Below are 22,222 nucleotides of genomic sequence, written 5' to 3' on the forward strand. Positions count from 1 at the left end.
GGGGTGTTGGTGAATGGGGGCAAATCATGTCTCGATCCCACCCCTCCCCTCAGGACCCTACAGCTCCATCACTCAGCAAGTGTGTACCCAGCACAAGTTGCTTCTCTAGCCCCCTGTTTCCTCCTCATCTTGTAAAGGAGACGATCGTCCTAGGCTCTCTTCGGTGCTCCTTTTGGCTGTCAGATGGTCAGAGTCTCTAATTATCGCGTGTTTGTCTTGGAGTTGCCTTATCACTGCTTAGCCCCACCAGCTACACGTTGCAGTTAAAAATCAACAGCAGACTCCAGCATTTCCGGTTCTGCATGTAAGGAGCTCGGAAGTCACCACTTCATCCCAACAACAAGTACAAAGCTGAACAGACTGAAAAATCAACAGTTCTTCTTGGGTCCCTAAGAATTGGGAAGAGCAAACCACTGCCCCTAAGATTAGAGACACAGGCCAATACAGGGAGTTGTGTCTTACTTAAAGGAGCAGAGACTCCCAAGCAAAACAATGGAGCAAACATAGTTTCTTCAACCAGTGGTGCTGGGACAACTGGACATTCACATGTAAAAAAAAAAAAAAAGAAAGAATCTAGACACAGACCTTACACCTGGCATGGAAAATAACTTAAAATGGATCATAAACGTAAATGTAAAACACAAAACTATAAAACTGCCGGAAGATTACCTAGGAGAAAACCTCGATGACCTTGGGTATGGTGATGCCTTGTTAGATGCAGCACCAAAGACACGATCCATGAAAAAATTAATTAATATGCTGAACATCATTAAAATTAAAAACTTCGGTTCTGGGAAAGACCAATATCAAGAGAATTAGAAAAACCACAGACCAGGAGAAAATATTTGCAAAAGATGCATCTGATAAAGAACTGTTATCCAAAATATACAAAAAACTCTTAAAACTCAACAATAAGAAAACAAACAACTGAATAAAATTTGGGCCAAAGACCTGAACAGACACCTCACCAAGGAATAGATACAGATGGCAAATAAGCCCTCGAAAAGATGCTCCACATCCTATGTCATCAGGGAAATGGAAATTAAAACAGCAGTAAGATGCCACTACACGACTATCAGAACAGCCAAAACCAGAGCACTGACACCACCTAATGCTGGCGAGGATGGGGAACAACAGGAACTCTCATCATTGCTGGTGGGAACGCAAAATGCTGCAGCCACTTTGGCAGTTTCTGACAAAACTAAACATCCTCTTACCATATAATCCAGCAATCATACTCTTTGGTATTTACCCAAAGGAGTTGAAAATGTATAGCCTACACAGAAACGTACAGTGGATGTTTAGAGCAGCTTTATTCATAATTGCCAAAACTTGGAAGCAACCAAGATGTCTTTCAGTAGGCGAATGGATAAATAAACTGTGCTACATCCAGTTATAACCCAGAATATTATTCAGCACTAAAAAGAAATGAGCTGTCAAGCCATGAAAAGACATGGGGCACCCTTAAATTCATACTACGTACTAAGTGAAAGAAGCCTATCTGAAAAGGCTACATACTGTATGATTCCAACTATATGACATTCTGGAAAAGGCAAAACTATGGAGACATAAAAGCATCAGTGGTCTCCAAGGGAGGGAGATGAATAGGCAGAGCACAGAGGATTTTGAGGGCAGAGAAAATGATGGGTACGTGTCATTGTATGTTTGTCCAAGCCCATAGAATGTACAACACCAAGAGCGAACCCTGTGGTTAAACTGTGATGATTATGATGTATCAATGTTACCAAGGTTCATCCTTGGTAACACATGTGGCATCTGGTGGGGGATGTCGATGATGGGGAGGGCTGTGTGGGTGTGGGGTGGGGAGTATGTGAGAACTTCACTTTTGTAGTAAACCCAAACCTGCTCTAAAAAATGTCTTTAAAGCAGGTTTGGGTTTACTACAAAACTGAAGTTCTCACGTCCTGGTGGCGCAGTGGTTAAGAATCCGCCTGCCAGTGCAGGAGACACGGGTTCGATCCCTGGTCCGGGAAGATCCCACATGCCGGGGAGCAGTTAAGCCCGTGTGCCACAACTACTGAGCCTGCGAGCCACAACTACTGAGCCCGCGTGCCACAACTACTGAAGCCCGTGCAGCTAGAGCCCGTGCTCCCAACAAGAGAAGCCACTGCAACGAGAAGCCCGCGCACCGCAACGAAGAGTCACCCCTGCTCGCCACAACTAGAGAAAGCCTGCACGCAGCAGCGAAGACCCAACGCAGCCAAAAATAAACAAATAAATAAATAAATTTATTTTAAAATGTTTTTTTAAAAAATAAAATAAACAGTGTCAGTAGAATAAGTAATACTTAAGAGCTTCTGTCTCAAATTAAAATTTTTGAACCTCTAGTAATGTCTGTCTTTTCTTTTCCCACAATTTCACTCATATGTTGTTCATAATCTTAACTCTTAACTATGGGATTTTGGCTCCCTGTTCGATAAAGTATTTCATTGAACTTAGCCAAAGCCAGACTCGGAGCGGCCTGGGAATACTTAGGAGTCTTCCCTTCTTCCCAGTACATTGAGAGTCTTTGTATGGTTTTGTTTTTATTTGTTTGTTTATTTTTAAGGCAGGGAGGTGTTGTCCTGACTCTCCCGATGGTAGTTAGGTTACAGCATTGTCTCCTAAGCAGAAGCTGTGATTCGGCCATGGCTTTGAAGTAGTAACCTCATAAATGTCCCATCCCTGGAATCCAGTCTGTTTCAGCATCCACAGGCCTAAATTCTGCTTGTAATCTGATTACGGGGTTTGAGCTTTTCTAGCCTGCAGTCTCTTGCTTTTCGTTTACTATACACTCAAGGACACCAGTGCCTGATTGCTGTAGCCCTGCGCTGTGAAAAGCTCAACCCAGTTTTGCTCAGACGGGCCGCAGGCCGTGGCTGGTTGAGAATTAGCTGTAGAGCAGGCTCTGTCCCTGAACTTTCTGTGTGCAACCATGTTCAGAAGCCCAGGGATTTCTAGCTACTCGGGAGCTTTCAAGTTCTCTGAGAAACAAGGTAAGGCGAGAGAAATGGAAAATGCACTGAAGTGTCTATTTTATAACATCGTGACTGTCTTGCATCGTCCATCTTATCTTGGATGCCCCTGTTATACGGTTCTGTTTTCTCAAAGGATACCTTAAATGTCTCATTGACTTTATAAGTTAGCTTGTCTTGTGATTGCTGAGAAACATGACTTTTTTTTTCTGTTGTAAGTTAAAGATATTGCTAAACCACTAAAGCCTTTATGGAGGAAACACTGCAGATTAAATTGGAATGCCCAAACTTTGGATTAAGTTCTGGATGTGCTGTACTTTAGCTAAAATATTTTTCTAAACCAAATGTTATATCTACTGAATTATTTCCAGTAGGCAGTGGTGTTTGTCTTTTTACGAAATCTTCATGGGAGACTGTTTGGAACAGAATGTTGTCTTTTTAGTGGCTTCCTTTTGAGCCCAGAGGAAAAGATGTGCTTTCAATGTAACTACTGAAGTGACATCTCAGATTCAGTTCACTGATTGAACCAAAAGGAAATGCTTAGGTTATCTTGAATGACACATTGGAAATTCAGCCATTGTCTATAAAAGTATTTTCTAGCCCAAATGCACGATTAGGAAGTGATTTGAACAATTGAGGCATCAGATTCAGGAATTTTCTTCTACAATATTTGATGGCTTTTATTTTTTTACATCTTTATTGGCGTATAATTGCTTTACAATGCTGTGTTAGTTTCTGTTGTACACCAAAGTGAATCGGTCGTATGCACACATATATCCCCATATCCCCTCCCTCTTGAACCTCCCTCCCACCCTCCCTATCCCACCCATCTAGGTCGACACAGAGCACCGAGCTGATCTCCCTGTGCTTTGATAGCTTTTTGAACTGAGTTCTCTTTTTCTAAACATGTCACAAAGATATTTGTGTAATTAGCAGAAAAGCCTAGATGTTTAACTGGCAATATACATTTCGTTTTTTTGTATTTCTCTAGTTGGTCGGAATTTCCAAATTCCGGGATTCAGGATGTATTTTAATGACTAATGACATGTCGGCATCTGGTATATCTTGTACCTCCTTTTCCTCAAGCTTCTGCCCCCAAATATTAAACAGTAAAAGGAATTTCCTTGGGGGAAGGAATTTCTGTAAGTGGTCTAATTGTGGTTTTCTGGGTGGACAAACGGTTGCTATATGCCAAAACCTGTAAAACAGATTACTTACCCAAAGCTGGCTATAAATTTGTCTGTGCCTGGTTTTCATTAACCAGCTCACTCGATGCGTGTTTTTGCTGGATGGGATTGTTACCAGCTGTCTTTACATAATATATGTCTTGTCTTCAAAAATAAATAAGTGGCCAATTCGATGTATCGTTATTATTTAGATCTTAATGAAGGCAATAAAAACACAGCTGAAGTGTTCCCGCCCCCCGTTCATCAACCCCTCATGTGCCTGCCCCCCACCACGCATTCTTTAAAAGCATCTCAAATATATCAGGCAGTGATGACTTTCAACCTTCCTGGTTACCTGGACCAAAATTGTTTAATTTTTTTCGCTCCTTTTTTTTTTTTTTTTTCCTGAGGATAATATCCATGTTTTTCAGTATTTAATTGCTTTGAGTTACTCTTGTAGCCATAGAGAATTTAAATGATAGCATTGAACTATGTCAGAATTTTTTTTTTTTTTTAACCCATGGAGTATCTTGGCTACTGTTAACCAAAACCAAAACCAAAAAAACTTGCCTAAGTAAAATGTATGTGGTGGAATTTGCTTCATAAAGGTGTCCTTTTTGTATTCATATTTCTGGTTCATGGTTTCCTTTTTCTTAAATGCTCTCAAAGGGAGGCTGAAGAATTTTTTTTCCCATTGGAGTTTTTTTTTTTTTTGGTTGTAACTGACTGTGTGGGTATTTCAATCTTATATTATTTCTTTCCCCTTAGATTTGAACAAGAAAAACTTAAGCCTTGCTGGATTCCCGCGTCAAAGAATAGTTCCAAGGTAAAGTAGTCTTTGCTCAAGGAATCTTAAGTTTTGAAGATTTGTAAGAGCTTTTGAAATTATTCTCCTACATTCCTAATTCATGAGTTTTAAATGTTTGAAAAAAAAATGTTTTTTCCCCAGAGTTTGACTTGTTAAAACATGCGAAGCGAGCTGACTTAGTACACTCAGCTAGCAAAGATTCTTTTTGTATTTAATTCTTTTTATGGGGACTATTTGCAAAACCGACTATTGGTATCTCTATAATTACACACTTGTCAAGGGCTATTATCTTTTCTGTCTCATACCTGCCTCTAAGCATGGGATGTCCTTTTTGCAATCTATCCCTCGAGTAAGGGAGCTCTTCATTTTTTAAGAAAGGATCTATCCTGCTCCTCCTCCCTCTCTCCCTTCCTTCTACCCTTTTTTCTCCCCTTACCTCCCTCCGTCCACCCATCCACACACTCCTCTGTCCAGGTGAGCTCTTGCTGCCTGGTCTCTTAACCTTTCTGCACTTCAATTCCATTGGCTGCAGGATATTATGGGTGCTAATTTGATTACCTGATGCAGTACATCATAACTGATATGAGATAATACAAAAATTAAAGTTTGTACCAAACAAGGCAGCTGTATCTCAGATGCCTCCTAGTACATCGCTATCCCTAACAGGTTTTGAGATTTTCAAGTAGAGGCACAAAATAATTATCTCTTACACACCCAGGTGTGGCTTTCAACATACACTTTATTATGCTGGAAGGACCCAACCCAGATCTACCCCTCATTCCACTCGGATGCTCTTGTTCCTAATGTATTACGTAAGGCATCATTTCTTTACTTAAAAAGTTTGTATTTCAGTAGCATTGGGATACACAGTTGTGTCACCGCTGTCCTCGCCAGGCTGAGCCTGGCTCTGCATTTGAAAATGTTAGCATTGACCTTGTGAACGCACTGGATGGGGTAAAGCTTTGATGAATTGCATGCACATCTTAGTGTCAGGCGAGGAGGCAGTTATCAGTAAGGTTGTCTTACTTGACTCGTGAAATCTCACTCTTCTAGTGCTTGACACAATCTCCCGTATTTCTCATCTTCGCCATCTTTTTAATAGAAGCTAAGGCTTATGTCTTAGTTTGTTCAGGCTACCGTTGACTGGGTGGCTGATAAACAATAGAAATTTATTTCTCACATCCAGAGGCTGGAAGTCCAAGATCAGGGTGCACCGTGGTGGGGTGAGGGTTCTCTTCTGGGTTGCCCACTGCTGATTTCTTTTTTTTTTTTTTTTTAATTAGTTTATTTATTTATTTATTTTTGGCTGTGTTGGGTCTTCGTTTCTGTGCGAGGGCTTTCTCTAGTTGTGGCAAGCGGGGGCCACTCTTCATCGCGGTGCGTGGGCCTCTCACTGTCGCAGCCTCTCTTGTTGCGGAGCACAGGCTCCAGACGCGCAGGCTTAGTAGTTGTGGCGCATGGGCCCAGTTGCTCCGTGGCATGTGGGATCTTCCCAGACCAGGGCTTGAACCCTTGTCCCCTGCATTGGCAGGCAGATTCTCAACCACTGCGCCACCAGGGAAGCCCCTAATTTCTTATATCTGCTCTTAGTGGAATGGGCCAGGGAGCTCTCTGGGTTTCTTTTTATAAGGGCGCTAATCTCATTCATGAGGGCTCCACCGTCATGACCTAATCACCTTCCAAAGGCCCCACCTCCTAATATTATCACCTTTGGGTGTCAGGATTTCAACCTATGGATTTGGGGGAACACAGACATTCAGACCACAGCAGCTTCATTCCCGATATGTCCCTAGCAGGTTGGTTTAGCTGTAATAGGCCTAATAAGTGACTAAGAGAATGGAAGAACAGGAAGGGAGTTGGGAAGGAAAAGTGTGAACTATGAATGCAGGTCGGTCACTTCAGTGGAGAGGGACTCAGAGGACACAGCCGTTCTAAAACGGTGTTATTTCACGTGTACCTATTAAAACAGTGGCCCCCTTGCTATGCTCCTAAGTGTAAAATGGGCTGGAAATACAAGAACCTGCCTCCTTCAAAGAAATCTAGTCACCCAGACACCAGAGGTGAAAATATGAGGTAATGGATTTCATCTCCCCTATCTTGTAACTTAAACTTCAATAGACGAGTGAGCAGATGTCGGGGAGCCCTTCACTGTGTGGATACTGAACAGTTATAGTAATACTGTGTCCCACATTGTGTAAAAGATAGAAGGTAATAACAGCAGAATATCCTGCTCTCACTTTAATAAAATTTCCCCTTGTTGCTACTGCTGGGCATTTAACTAGGTTAATGGGACACATTAAAAAAAAAGAAATTATCATAGAAGCAAAGGGCAAGCTCTTTTTAGATTACTGAAGCAGAAGGAAAGAGCTAGAAGCATGAAAAAATTAGTCATGAAGAGTGAGCTCCATTTCAGAGGAGGTGAAGGTAGGTAAGACATAGTAAAGGTGTTTCTTCATATTAGAAGCTTTTTAAATTATAATTCCAAAAAATGAAGACTGTATGTAGCATGTCTTCATTATATATGGAGAGAGAGTTTCATGCTGAAATAGAGGATCCCACCTGGAGCTGTGGCAACCCACCAAGACCCACAGAGGTTGTCCAGGCAGAGACCCCTGGTCCCCGAGTGGGTGACGATGAAGAAGAATGCAACCCAGCATCCAAAGCTTAGGTTTGGAGTCACCAGTAGTGTGAGCTGAGGATGGGCCCCACCGGTAATGCTGCTCTTGGGTGCCTCTGATTCAGAAAAGCAAGAGGACGTGCTGTTAGGGCTTTGGGGTAGGGGCGGCCTTTGTAAGTGTCTCACCAGCCGTGATGATCAGAAGGGGTTACTCATTCACGAAGAGTCCAGACTTCTTTACCAGCGTGTCTTGCCTGCATTTTCACTGCTGCCTAGTACCCTCGGGTGTCGAAAGTCCAGGGCAGAGACGTGACCTTTTTCAAAACGTGGTTTCACGTTGATTTGGGGGATCTTTTTTTTTTTTTTTAATAAAGATTTTATTATGTAGGTCTGGAGACTTCACCTATTTTTTTTTTTAAAGGATACCTTTAATTTATTTATTTATTTTTGGCTGTGTTGGGTCTTCGTTTCTGTGCGAGGGCTTTCTCTAGCTGCGGCAAGCGGGGGCCACTCTTCATCGCGGTGCGCGGGCCTCTCACTATCGCGGCCTCTCTTGTTGCGGAGCACAGGCTCCAGACGCGCAGGCTCAGTAGTTGTGGCTCACGGGCCCAGCTGCTCCGCGGCATGTGGGATCCTCCCAGACCAGACCAGGGCTCGAACCCGTGTCCCCTGCATTGGCAGGCAGATTCTCAACCACTGCGCCACCAGGGAAGCCCCGATTTGGGGGATCTCGCGTCAGTCACAGCTCTGTGACAATCTTAAGTCAGGGCCATTGGTTCCGACCCATCCTCCTTATTCTTTCCACCTGCTCATCTGCTTCCTCAGAAGTTAGCAGCCATTTGGTGAAAATAGGAGAGAGAGGCAGTAGAAGCAAGAACAAAATGTGAAGATGACCATGTGGATTCCAATAAGAAAAGTTAAGCTCGAAGATGGAGACTTGAAAAATGGAATACTTCATAAGCAGGCAAACATATACATATTTTCATACATGCATGCCAGGTGGGCAAAGGTAATAAGGAGAGATGTTTTCCCAATTATATGTTATTCTAAGGAAGAAAGAAGGAGAGGAAGAAAGGAAGGAAGGGAGGGAGAAAGCAAGCTTATAACTGATGTTATTAAATGCACGCCCTTCTAATTAGTCTCAGTATTTCTAATGCTCTTGGCCCCATCACATCAACAGTGTGTAAAATGTATACATAAAACACTTCAGAGTGAGTCATAGTAGACATTTGAAGTATTTTACTGGAGCCATTCCTTCATTCATTCCCTATACATTTATTGATTTTTTAAAAATATTCTTAAAAATCAGCAATTTAAAATGAGACACTTGTAATATGTTCTGTAAATAGGAAAACAGGATAACATGAGAGAAAATAACAGAGGTGCATAATATAGATTCGGTTCTGGTGGGACAGACACTGGGTCAGAGGGTTCTTTCTTAAGGAAACAACCTTAAACTGAGACCCAGACCAGGAGTAGGACTCAGCCAGGATGGAAGGAAGCAGGAGAGGTGAGAATTCAGGAGGAAACAGCATTTACAGTGAACCACGTGAAGAGGCCAGAGAGATTTTCCTAATGTGCTCTGGTTTTCCATTGGTTTCTGACCACCTGTAAGAGGCTGTCCTTCCCATCGGCACAAACACATTTGTAGTTTGTTTCAAGAAAGTAAGTGCGTGTGAAGCCAGGGGTGTAGGGTGATGGCTTGTGAACCCCACTCTGTAAAAGTTCAGCAAAATGTTTAACTAGGGGGTAGTTTCTTAGTCTTTATTAGTGGCTTCGTTGAGCTTTTTGATGAGCAGATGAAAGGGGAAAGATAGAAACACAGATGTTTATTTTTGAAAGTATGAGATAATATATTTGTACCCCAAGGTCAATGGCCAGAGGAGCTGAATATTTCAGGGGCTGCATCATTTCATTGTAATACCGGATTTTTTTCCTGAGATTTTCATTTCCCAGAGACAGTACAGAACTTTATCCGGATATTTCGAGCAGTTAAGTAGTCAGTTAAAATAGCGTTCCATTCCTTAAGTAGGGTACCTTTCTGCAGTTGTTTAAATTTTTAGGTTTAGACTACATCATACCTCTGAAAAAACACTGAGAAGAACTGTCTCTGCATTACGATTCACTCTTGAGAAGTCAGGGCTAATTCCAAGTTTCTGACCTAAGCAGGTGTCTTAGGATCTTCAAGGCAACTGGAGTGTGGTTTACAAAGACTACTCATTCTCAAGACTCTTTAGTGAATGATGTGAACGTGGCACTCGTCATCCATTCCCATTGCACATTTATAAGCAATAACTAAGATTTGAGATGAGCTTGGCTCTAGGAAGATGGGACGGCCATATTTTGGAACGTGCAGGCGATCCTTGACATTTAATTTAGTTTATGTATGGGATATAGGTAATCCACGCGCACACTGACGTGGAACGCACAACACTTCCTCAGTCTCCCCTCGGGCCTCTGTGGACATGCACCCCTGCTAGGCACAAGCACAGAGGACCATCAACAGGGAAGGTCAGCTTCGCACTGGGTGTGTTTACAGGCCTATTGCCGCCTCTCCAGAGGTGATCGTGTCGCTGAGGAAGATGAGTTTCCTGTTTCCCTAGGTTCGTTTTCTTCCTGCGAGGCAGCAGCTCTGTCTCGCCGAACTCCAGGCATGTCCCCACGGAGACCTTGAACTTGTGGGTACCGAGTCTTGGGGCGACAGCACACAGTGTAGGCACAGGAGCGAGATGTGCGCCTCCTGTACTGTTCTTGCCGCATGGGCAAAGCCTCGCACGGTTTCATGATCTGGAAGCCGAGGCTGACAGTAGTTCCAGGGGTGCTGGGACCGGCTCGCACCCCTCACCCCCAGCGAGTGTGCCCATGTGCATAGGTCACTGAACCATGGGGGAGCTGGAAGAGCGGCAGTGCCGGGGGAGTGTTTACACCACCAGCAAATGCTGCCAAACAGGTGCTTTGCGGGGCGGCGGGCAGGGTGGGCGGAGGAGGGAGCCGGTTGTTAAGCCTGCATCTGCACAGCACTGAGGAGTTCACACCCCAGAGGGTCTTGTGAAGCTAGTTCCTACCCGGATAGGATACGGATACGCTTCCTGTAGAAGGCAAGTGCGAAGCAAGTGCGAAGCAAGTGCTCAGTTCCTTTCTTCGTCTCCCCTTTTCGTTTCTTGTTTTTCCCAGACAAGTTCTCATGAACCTTTCAGACCTCTTCACCATGCTTTGATATCTTGTTTGTTTGAAGGCATTTGTTACTTTGATTTCAACCCAGAGGAAAGCATGTAGATCACCTAGACAAGTTGCTGATTTTCTGAGGAAGGGTATAGCACAGAGAGGTTGAATGAGTGATCCAAGCTTGCACAGCTCTTGGTGACTCTTGAAGAGGTTGTCGGTCTGAGCCAAGGCATCCGACTCCCAGCGCAGCAATGTTTTTACTCCCCTAGGCCACACCCCCGCCTATGCTGATGTAATTATTTAGCTGCACCCAAAAATCATATTAACAAAACCATAAATAATTGAAAAAAGCTACCAATTAACTCCCCCAAATAAAACTTTTCACTTGTAATCTACACACACATGTTTAACTATGTATAACAGTAGCATAATTTTTATGTTCTGCACTGTTTTGGTTCATATCAGATAGCAGGGTTTAAAATGACTCTAAACATTTTCTTAATGGAATTATTTTTTAGCTTTCAGAAAGAGTTCTTGCTTGAAGACAAAGAACCGCTTGCTAACCACAAAAGAGGAATCGATGCTCAGCTTTTAGCTGCCCTCCCTAAAGGTGAGGCTTCTAGATGGTTGACAAGTGTACAGGGCGTGCAAGTGCTGTGTGACCTGACTTTCTTGGAGGAGGCCCCTACACTAACCCCCAGCTCTGCTCTCCTCTGTGCACCTTGCTGTCTCTTCCAGGAATCAACCTCAAAGGACGTCTCTTGTTGCATGGTTAGACCTCACCTTCCCACAGGTTCCCTCCTTTCACTTTAGGTATCCTCAGGTTTTCACTGGAGGCTGGTGCAGAGGATGAGAGAGGGGTCCTACAATCAGCCTCACCTCATCTGTCTCCTACCTCTCACCTTCTCCACGGGTGGTGGGTTCTGCTCATTTGCCCATTTCTCATCTGTCCACCCCCTCCCACTGCTTCCAGCCCCTGACGCTTTCCAGAGCTAGGAAAGGCATTTACACTTGATACTTTTCAGCTCCCAACTGGGCTACACACTGGGCAGGCAGTGCAGACTGCATCGGAACATCTCTCTTCTTACCCAAGTCGGTACTCACACGTTTGGTGCATTCGTATTCTCATTGGGTAAGACGCATACGCAGTCAAATATTTGCATCAGCTACCAGCCCACTGCGCCTAGTTCTGCCCGCGAAATGATGTGAACATTACCTGAACTTTGTTTCTACCAACTGTAACACTAACGCAGGGGAGTACCAGCTCACAAACTGTCTTCATCCCAAATGAGCTGTGTAACCCTTACTTCAGAGGAAACAGCTTTTCCAGCAATCCCACTCCTGGGCATATACCCAGACAAGAGGAAAACTCTAATTCAAAAAGATACCGGCACCCCTATGTTCATAGCAGCACTATTTACAATAGCCAAGACATGGAAGTGACCTAAATGTCCATTGACAGAGGAATGGATAAAGAAGATGCAGTACATATATACAATGGAATATTACTCAGCCATAAAAAAGAATGAAATAATGCTATTTGCAGTAACATGCATGGACCTAGAGATGATCATACTAAGTGAAGTCAGACAAAGACAAATATCATATATCACTTATATGTGGAATCCAAACACTGATACAAATGAACTTATTCACAAAACAGACTCACAGACATAGAAAACAAACTTATGGTTACCAAAGGGGAAAGCGGGGGGGGGGGGATAAATTAGGAGTTTGGGATTAACAGATACACACTACTATATATAAAATAGATAAACAACAAGGACCTATAGCACGGAACTATATTCAGTATCTTGTAGTAACCTATAATAGAAAAGCACCGAAAAGTCATATATATATATATGACTGAATCACTTTGCTGTACACCTGAAACATTGTAAATCAACTATACAACTATACTTCAATAAAAAATAAATTAAAAAAAAGAAGAAACAGCTTTGGTGGAAGGTCAGAATTTTTTTCTATTCTGAAAAAAACAAAACCAAAAAAAAAAAAAAAAGCAGCAACAAAACACGTGAGATCAAGCCCAGAAGAAATTAGACCAGAAAAAAAATAGTCTTTTAGAAACGAAATCCAGTTTATACAGGCCCACTGGCAAATTCGCATGCATCCTGAGGAACTGAATGGGTTGTACAGCTGGACGCAGGGTGAAGAAGATGGATACTTGAAGGACCCCAGGGATCTGGCCCGGTGGAAACAACTTAAACAGGGAAATTTTTCAATTTTCAAGTACTTAACAACACTGTCAACTGAAATGGAGGCTTATTCTATGTTGCTCCAGAGGCCAAAATAAGAAGAATGTCTAGAATTACAAGGAGGCGGGTGAGATTTTGTGGGAGGAAGAAAATTCTGATAGTTCATAGTACCTAGAAGTGAAATGCACGGCATTGTGATCTCATTCGTTCTCCATTAACTGTTCAAGTCAGGTCATAAGCCACGTAGTCAAGGGTAGGACAGATGCCATGAAGGGTTCCCACCTGGAACCCCAAGTATGAAATGGAAAGGCCCTTCTAATTTTTTAAGACTGTTTGTGAAAGACAAACTCAATTTAATCTGAGCCAAATGTAAAAGTCTATGAAGATGATCAAAACAAAGAATAAGAATGAACAACTTGATTTTAGCAATAGCTTAGATTTGACTGATTAGGGAAAGTTATATAAAGCTAAAGTTTTCCCTCTTCCTCTCTCCCCTGCCCCCAGTTCCTTCTCTCGATGAATAATAGACAATATTAAGATCATAAAAATTAAGAACAATGTGAGAGCCTAGATTCCTTAAGGTTCAACGACTTGGAACTCTACATATAACAAAATTTTAAAATGCATAAGCTTATTAGCCAGTTTTATTAAACATTTTACCATAATTGGTAATAAAAATCATGATTTTCACCAATCAAAGGTCATTAACTTTATGTACTCACCAGATTTATGTTTCTAAATTAACAAGGTCTTTAAAACATGCTTTTAAAGTATCAGAGTCCCTCTTCCCCTGAATTTCATCTAAATTCCCATAGTTTTATTTTACAGTCTTTACTGTTTATCAATTTGGGCAGGCATGGTTGCAAAGACCCAGGTATTACCATTGAGCTTTCCACTTCCATGTTCGTTATTCTCTCGGTTCTTAGCAATAGCATGTTAAAAATAGGAATTGATTATGACTTTTAATGGCATGGAGTTTCATGTATGTTTATAAGTTTACAGAAGTCTCTTGCTGTTCATTTAGTGAGGGATTTTTGCTTCCGTGAAATTGAGCACTAAAATGATCATTGATTTTTCTCTAAGGAACTTCCTTTGTGTATCACAAACAGGTAATCAAGGGATTAAGACCCTTTACCTGTGTAAAACTTATGATATTAAAATAGATTTTCCATTTAGGAATTATGAAATGGACCAAATGTGTGACTCTACTTTTTTTTAACAGTTTCATTGAGACATAATTCCTATACCATACAATTCATCCATTTAAAGTGGGCAGTTCAGTGGCTTTTGGTAGATTCACATAATCGTGCATTGATCGGCAGAGTCAATTTTAGAACCTTTTTATTTTCCCCAAAAAACCCCCTCTCTTAGCCATCAGGTTTCCCCCTCATTCCTCTAGGTTTGTGATGACTTATTTTAGAAGTTGCTGGTCTTTATATTAGTGGCTGCCATCCAAGTGTAAAAGTTAAAGGGGATTACTCCTGGGGAAGAAAGATAAGTCTTCAGAATATTTTGGATCTGGCCTGTGGTATCAAATTCAGGCAGGGAGAGAGCTGTTCGTGGCAGTCCCCCTGCCACTTATATTTCTTTGGAAGATTCTACTGTACTCAGGCTTGGGAGACTGAACTCAACAATAACTTTACCAGAAAGCCTGTTCTCAGAACTAACTGAAGAAACCATGTTTCCCAAGAAAAAGCACTTAACAGACCCAGTTATCCTGAGTATGCGCATTATATATTATTACAAAGTATATGAGGCAGTTAAATATTTTTATAAAGTATTATAGCCCTGATGTCAAAGTCCCTTAAATTGCCTTACTTGGAAAATGACCAACACAAGGCCCATCAGAAATAACTGAAGAGGGCTTCCCTGGTGGCGCAGTGGTTAGGAATCTGCCTGCCAGTGCAGGGGACACGGGTTCGAGCCCTGGTCTGGGAAGATCCCACATGTCGCGGAGCAACTAAGCCCGTGCTCCACAATGACTGAGCCTATGCTCTAGAGCCTGTGAGCCACAACTACTGAGCCTGCGCTCTAGAGCCTGCAAGCCACAACTACTAAGCCCACGTGCCACAATTACTGAAGCCCACACGCCTAGAGCCCATGCACCACAACGAAGAGCAGCCCCCGCTCGCTGCAACTAGAGAAAGCCCGCGCGCAGCAACAAAGACCCAACGCAGCCAAAAATAAATAAATTAATTTAAAAAACAAACAAACAAAAAAAAGAAATAACTGAAGAAATAGACTCACAGAATCCATATTGCTTAGACAAGGGCAGCAGACTAAAATCACAGGAATAATAAGGGTAAAAGTCTCAATGCACTTGAAAGCAAAGTAGAAAATTTGTTACAACAGAAGTTAGATCAGCTGTGCTAGTGTCTGTCTGGATTTATGATGATGAATATCACTGTTTTCTGAACCGTGTTTTAGTTATATACATATGACACAGCATACTATCAATTGAATTATGGCTTTTGAATCTAATTTTTAAAAAATTCTTATTCCTTGTTTTGAGGAAATAGACACTGAAAAATTTAGAGGTATAAAGGGCATCAGGCTGCAACCTACTCTTAAATGATTCAGAAAGAGTAATATGTAAATATGTGCATTTGTATGCATGTGTATATACACAAAAATATACATATGGAGAGACAAAAAGAGGGTAAAAAAGTCAATCAAATGTAGTGACAAATGTTAACGTATGAAAGATGTCTTTTAATTTTTCTGAGTCTGAAATTATATAAAAATTTTAAAGGAAGGAAAGCTTTTGGGAGATTATAAATAATAATAAACTATATTCAGGACTGGCAATCAGAAGATAACAATGATAGAACAGTCCATGGTCTCTATACCTGATACATGGAGTGATGACATGTTTCCGCAGTCAGGGCAATTTCCATGATTTTTTAGTATTAGCTTCTTTTCCAGTGCTTTATAATAAACCCAACCAAAACTAAGGGGGGGGGGCGTGTAATAAGGACTGCACGTGCCCGTATGAAGGTTTTCTGTTTCCTGGAAAGGAATGAAAAAAGTACACACACACATCAGCCATTCAAGTAAAGCATGCTTCTCTTTTATACAACCGACATGTTTTCACATGGAATAGGTGTACCAGAGTAATTATGTTACATGTGTGTTTTACTAATTTTGCTTTTAAATGGTAGACTTGGAGAAAGGGAACCAAACTCCAGATGTCTCTCTGTTCCTTCTTTTCGCTTTCCACACCATTTCTTTTCTCTGTTATCTCATGTCCGTAGGAGTGAGGCAGGTCTTGGTCCTTAAGAATTAATTTGTTAGAAAGAATAGACTGAGAGGTAACTTATTTACTGGAGGGATTTTTTATTTTCCTAGAAGAGTCACTATAGATTTCCACGAAGAATTAACAAGCTCACGGGCCCATTTAAAGTATAGCTTGATTTATGACCTTATTTTGTTCCTCAGTAAATGATCAGAGAGGACTCTAAGGTTATAAGCCTTGAAATGGTTTTGAGCTTGGATCTAGGCTTGATTGAAAAGAAAGCAGTGCTGGGCTAGTGGTGTCTGTGGTCACCATAACCCAGGGTGTGGAGGACATCTAGTAAGCAGGCTGCTTATGTGTTATCTTTGTCCCCTCTGTCCTGGGATCAGGGCAGGATGGTGGCATCCCGAAGGCGGCTTTGGAATCATCTGGCGGCATTTTTGTGGTGTTGCGCCTGGGGTTGATTTGGCTTTTAGTCGGGGACCCAGGGATCCTCAACATCCTACAGAAGAGGCCTTACAACCAAGAAATTTCCCACTTGAGAGGCCATTAGCGCCCCATGGTGATCTGTGATCCGCTCCAGAGCCAGCACCCCGAGACCTGTGTGTCAGCTCAATATTATCCTCAGACGCCGTCGACCCAGCAGTGAATGACCATCGGACGGCAGTGTTCGCTGGTGGGTTGCCCAGCCTGTCTTGCCCAGAAAAGGACAGTAGGATAATTTAGCTCCCCTGCCCTGTCCCTCTCTTTCCTCTCACTGCACCAGACTTCTTGGGGTTCAGTTTCTATATTCTGACCGTCAGTCTGTCCCCTTCTCATACTGTCTTAGTCCTCACAGAATATCGAAGCAGGGCGGTAAAGGCGGTAGGAAAAGGATGGTTTTGTAGCGGATGGGACGTTCACACTGTCTCCCCGTTCGTTGACCTTTCCTTCCGGATTATGGGAAGTAAGAAATGTCAGGAAGGAGCGTGTTGCGTAGCTTTTTCACTGGATTTTTCTTTAAGTGTTTTCAGTTGCATAACTTCTATAGAAATTTTTCAAATTTTAATGAGAAAGAAATGACTTTCAGTCGCAAATGAGCCCCAGAGAAGCCTACTTAATTTTTCCCAGTGGACATCACATGCCGCCCTGTGTGCATTACATTCATATCTTTCATGCTTGTTCTTAGTGCATTTGGATGGTTTATAAACAACAGAAATTTATTGCTCACCGTTCTGGAGGCTGGAAGTCCAAAAGCAGGGCGACAGCGTGGTCGGGTTCTGTTGAGGACCCTCTTGCTGGTTGCAAACTGCCAGCTTCTCATGGCATCCTCCCATGGTGATGGGGCTTGGGAGCTCCGTCGGCCTCTTTATGAGGCCATCGGTCCCATTCATGAGGGCGGACCCTCATCACCTCCCTAAGGCCCCACCTCCTCATACCTTCACTCTGGGGGTTAGGATTTCAACATATGAATTTGGGGGGCGGGACACACACACATTCATACTGTAGTCTACCTAGTGGAAATCATTTAGGAGAAAAGGCAACATGCCATTGTACTACTCAGACCCTATTCGTATACTCCATTTCTCAGTGCTGGGTTGGGGGCACGGGTTTAAGACAAACTTCTCAGAGTCCTTGGAATTTGGTTTCAACCGCTTCTGGAGCAGTTTTATGAAAGATACAGCTCCATTCTCTGCTTTGGGATTTAAGTAATTCATCGGTACTCCTCCTCGAAAACATTTTCAAAATGTGTGCTACCAGCCACGAAAGTTTTATCACCATTGTCTCACTAGAGCTCATTTGTTACCTGGGACGCTAGTCTAAGCCACACTTCCTCCAAAGGCAGGAGGTACCATGGTCACCAAACCCTTGCCTTCCGCACCGGAACACGAGAAGCCAGACGTCCACCCCCAGCTGCTCTGGTGCCTGCGAAGGCCACCGGACAGAGAGACTTGTGAAGCCAACTGTCTTTTGAAAACAGTCAATCCAGCTAACTGTTCAGGTGGCTGTCATTTAAAAATAAATTAATCAATAGAAAGATGGCTGGTATCTCTGAACACAATCAAAGGACAGTATAAAAGTCGTGTGTGCACGCACATGTGCGGTTTTGACTCACTACCAAAAATAACCACTTAGGGACTTCCCTGGCGGTCCAGTGGTTAGGACTCAGCGCTCTCACTGCCGTGGATCGGGTTCAGTCCCTGGTCGGGGAACTAAGATCCCACAAGCCGCACGGCAGAGCCAAAAATAAAAATAACCACTTAAAAAAATCAGATGGAAATTGAAGCAGCTGAAAATTAAATTCCACGCATTCATACCCTATCCTGTGAGTTTCTGCTTTGACTCAGCCTTGCAAATGTTTTGTGGGCCCCAGGGCTGTCACAGCTGTCTGTTCCTAGGACCTCAGTGGGAGCTGGTCAGATGAGCCCTTATGAATTCACGTGATTGAGGAGGAGACGAGGAGAGAGACCTCGATTCTCTGCCAAGTTTGGCCATTTCTCCAGAGGAACCATTGTTTGGCCTCTCCGTGCAATATCCCTGTGGCCAGTGTCACAGGAGGCCCTCACAGCATCAGCAGAATGCTCGTCTGACCGTCCGGCGTTGCCGGAAGAGTAGGGGTCGTTACCTTTTCCATCGTCCACCTGAGTTACAGCCAGGAAGCAAATGTTAACGTTTCCTTCCAGGGAAAGCCTGTAAGGGGAGGCCTAGGAACTGGGTTAATCTAAACTGCAGTTGCTCGAGGTGTGCTATGTCAGGCACCGTTAGAAACCCTACCAGGTAGTTACAGACCTTTACAGGTCAGTGATGGGTGACGTAGGAGTGGTGTGAGCTCCTGACTGGTGGAGCTCGCTGATAGCACACGGGGATTCAGAGTACTTTAGTCTCTCCTTTTGCACACATTTGCAGTTTTGCATGATGGAAAGCTTGAAATACTGTGTTAAACCTGATAAAACTAAAAAACAGATAGCGAGATTTCTGCTGGCTAGAGAGAGAGATTAACGGGTTAGGCCTCCTCTGGCTCCCCTGGATGAACTAGAACTCACTCCTATTACTCCATGGTTTTACTTCTTAGACCAGCCTGTGACGTGTGTGTGCGTGCGTGTGTGTGCGTGTGCATGTGCGTGTGTGTGTGTGTACACGTACTCATTGGGCATCTACCTCCCCCTATTATAAGACAGTCTGCAGGAACTGTGTCCGTTTTGTGTATCACTGTTGCATGGGAGCCATGAACAGAAATATGAGTTCCATAAATAGATGTTGCATGAATGAATGAATGAACAAAATGAATGCATGACGACTAAATACTGGACTATCTTTTTCTTCTTTTTTGTCTTATTTTAGTTGCAGAATTAAGAAAAATCTTTGAACCAAAGAGGAAAGAATCTTCAGACATGAAAAGGTAAGGTGTTCGTTGTACATAATTAGGAAGTAGAAGAGTTTGCAAAGCAGTGTCCAGTGTTGCCTGAGAACTGATGTCCGTGGCTCACCACGCCTTTGTTGGTGTCTTGCACAGAAAAGAAAGAATTGCCAGGCGCCTAGAAGGAATTGAAACTGACACGCAGCCCATCCTCTTGCAGAGCTGCACGGGCTTAGTGAGTCATCACCTGCTGGAGGAGGACCTGCCCAGATACACGCGCGCCACAGACCCAGCCAGCCCTCACATCGGTGAGCTTGTGGCCCGGTGGCCCGTCATCAGCCTTTTCTATCCAGCACTCCTGGAAAATGAGATATTCCAAGAGAGTGAATTGTGTATAGATGTAATGTGTATTAAATCTGTTTGTTCAAACCAGCAGCAACACCTGTGTCAGCTCTGCCACGCCTCCCAGGTGTGGTCCTCCAGTGTCACAGCAGTGAGAAATGACCCCCCAGTTGGGTAATTGATGACCAGTCATTTGTCTCCCACACCTCCACCCCCTGCCCCAGACCATCCCAGGGCAGGAACTGTGTCTCTCTCTCCATCCCCTCAGGGCCCCAGCTGTCAGGGACCCTCAGGTTTGTTTGGGAAAGGGCTGAGTAAAGCAGGCATCTCTTACAACAGGTTTAAATAGAACGCCCAGATGCCCAGCACAGGACAGCGTTGCTCTCGGCAGGGAGCCGTGGAAGAGCAAAGCTGGACCTCGAATGCCTGGGGCTCTTACTCTGTGTGTTTATGCAGCAAACATCCTATTTAAATTATTTTAATAGGTGCAATTTTAAATGCATTGTGCATTTATTTCATATTAAACAGCATGTCAAACATGACTTAGGTTTTCCTTGGTTACCCAGACGTTGGTGTAGCATCAGATAGTCCGCGTGACCTTGGGAGAGGGTGACGCACGTGGGGCTGCCCTTCCTGCCCTCCCCGTCCCTGGCTCTGCGGCTCTGTGCTGCTGCTCTTATATCCAGGGTTTTCTGGTTCCTTCCTCAGAGAGAGATGCTGGTCTCCCTTCATGATGTGATAAGTTTGCCTGTCTCTACAGTTTCTGGTTTTCTGTGGTCAGAAAACTAGAGAACTAAGATTCTTTTTTACATACGTGAAGAAGCAAGAATAGACAGAGTACCAAGATATATGGCCAGAAATAAACCCTAGTGTATATAAAATGTTAATCCATGTATTATATGATCGTTGAAGCATCACGTGATGTTAGAAAAGGAAGAATTATTTAATAAACCGGTAATGGGAAACATGGGATAGCAGTGGGGAGGGACTATGTCCCCTCCTCACTTCCTACCCAACACAGAAATAAGGTCCAATTAATCACATGATTAATTTTAAGAGAATAATGAAAAACAGGAAGACAAAGGTGAATATTTAGTTCCAGCTGAATGGAAAAGGACTTTCAAAACACTGAAACAGCTGTAGAAATCACCATGACCAGGTCAATTGACTTGACTACATAATAATTAACATCTGTGCTTCAAAGAAAATCTTCGACTTCACAAAAAATAAAGGAAGTTTGAAAATATCCATGAAGAAGATAAAGAGCTCATATTCCTGTAAAATTTTACACAAACCAATAAAAATGACACTATGAATCAAAAGAATATAGAGCAATAAGCTTGACCAGATATTCCAGAGAAGAAAAAGATAATGATACAAATGGCTACTAAATAATTGAAAAATGCACGCATCCTCTTTTTCTAGTAATCAAAGGCAATTTTTAATTTAATTAAAAAAAATTTTTTTGGAGAAACATGACATCATGATAAACATTTTTTAAAATGTGGAACTATTTATATAAATCCAAAATAGAGATACAAAGATGAAGTACAACAGATACAGATAGATAATAAATTATTATGTGAATATTTGATAGTCTCATGTATAGTTTTAGATATTACATATGTGCTTTCTTTCCTAAATTTTTTGATTGAAGTATAGTTGATTTACAATGTTGTGTTAATTTCTGCTGTACAGCAAAGTGATTCAGTTATACATATGTATACATTCTTTTTCATATTCTCAAAGGCGATTTTTAAAATTAACACTCAGTGTTAGTGAGAGCATACATTGCAGATTCCAGTGTAAATCGATTCAGGCTTTACAGAAATTAATTTGACAGTCTAGCACGTGTCTTTAAATGATGTACCTACTGATAAAGCAATTCCACTTTTATGCAACTATCTTTTGTAATAGTAATCAGAAAATAAGATGGATTAAAAGTTAGAGTCAACTTAAGTGCCCAGAAATATGAGAATGGTTAAATTGATTCTGGAATGCCTATAGTGTAAAATATTATGAAGCCTTAAAATAAAATGATGTCTTCAAAATAAGATTTCCAAACTTAGAAAAATGTTTTATGTAGGACATTAAGGTTACATAAAATATGAGTTATTTTATATAGAAAAAAAAAGAAGAAATCACTTATATAAAAGACTAGAAAGAATATATAGAAAAGTTTAGCAAATTATCCATTTATTTATTACTGATTATTATATGTTAGTGATTATTGGTGATTTGGAGGTGAACTTTCCTATGTTTTCACTGTAGACCTTTTCTACATCAAGCATGCAGAGTATAATTGGAAAAAGCCACTTCTGTTAAAAAAAAAAAAAAGAAAAAGAAAACGAAAAACACAAC

General features: G+C 42.2%; 1 protein-coding gene across 22 annotated transcripts in view; it reads left to right on the forward strand.

The window, feature by feature from the left end:
- Window positions 1-22,222, forward strand: part of SVIL (supervillin) — a 234,520-nt gene that overhangs the window by 127,167 nt on the left and 85,131 nt on the right. For 18 of the 22 annotated variants that reach the window (XM_057544478.1, XM_057544479.1, XM_057544480.1 and 15 more), the window contains 4 exons: window positions 4,910-4,967; window positions 11,250-11,341; window positions 19,504-19,561; window positions 19,676-19,827. In XM_057544478.1, the coding sequence (XP_057400461.1) occupies window positions 19,554-19,561; window positions 19,676-19,827 (160 nt within the window). In that variant the 5' untranslated portion in view covers window positions 4,910-4,967; window positions 11,250-11,341; window positions 19,504-19,553. The remainder of the gene's footprint in view (window positions 1-4,909; window positions 4,968-11,249; window positions 11,342-19,503; window positions 19,562-19,675; window positions 19,828-22,222) is intronic. The other 4 variants (XM_057544481.1, XM_057544483.1, XM_057544484.1 and 1 more) reach the window with 3 other exon arrangements.

This window comes from Balaenoptera acutorostrata, chromosome 3, assembly GCF_949987535.1.
Source record: "Balaenoptera acutorostrata chromosome 3, mBalAcu1.1, whole genome shotgun sequence".
In the NCBI taxonomy this organism is placed as follows: domain Eukaryota; kingdom Metazoa; phylum Chordata; class Mammalia; order Artiodactyla; family Balaenopteridae; genus Balaenoptera; species Balaenoptera acutorostrata.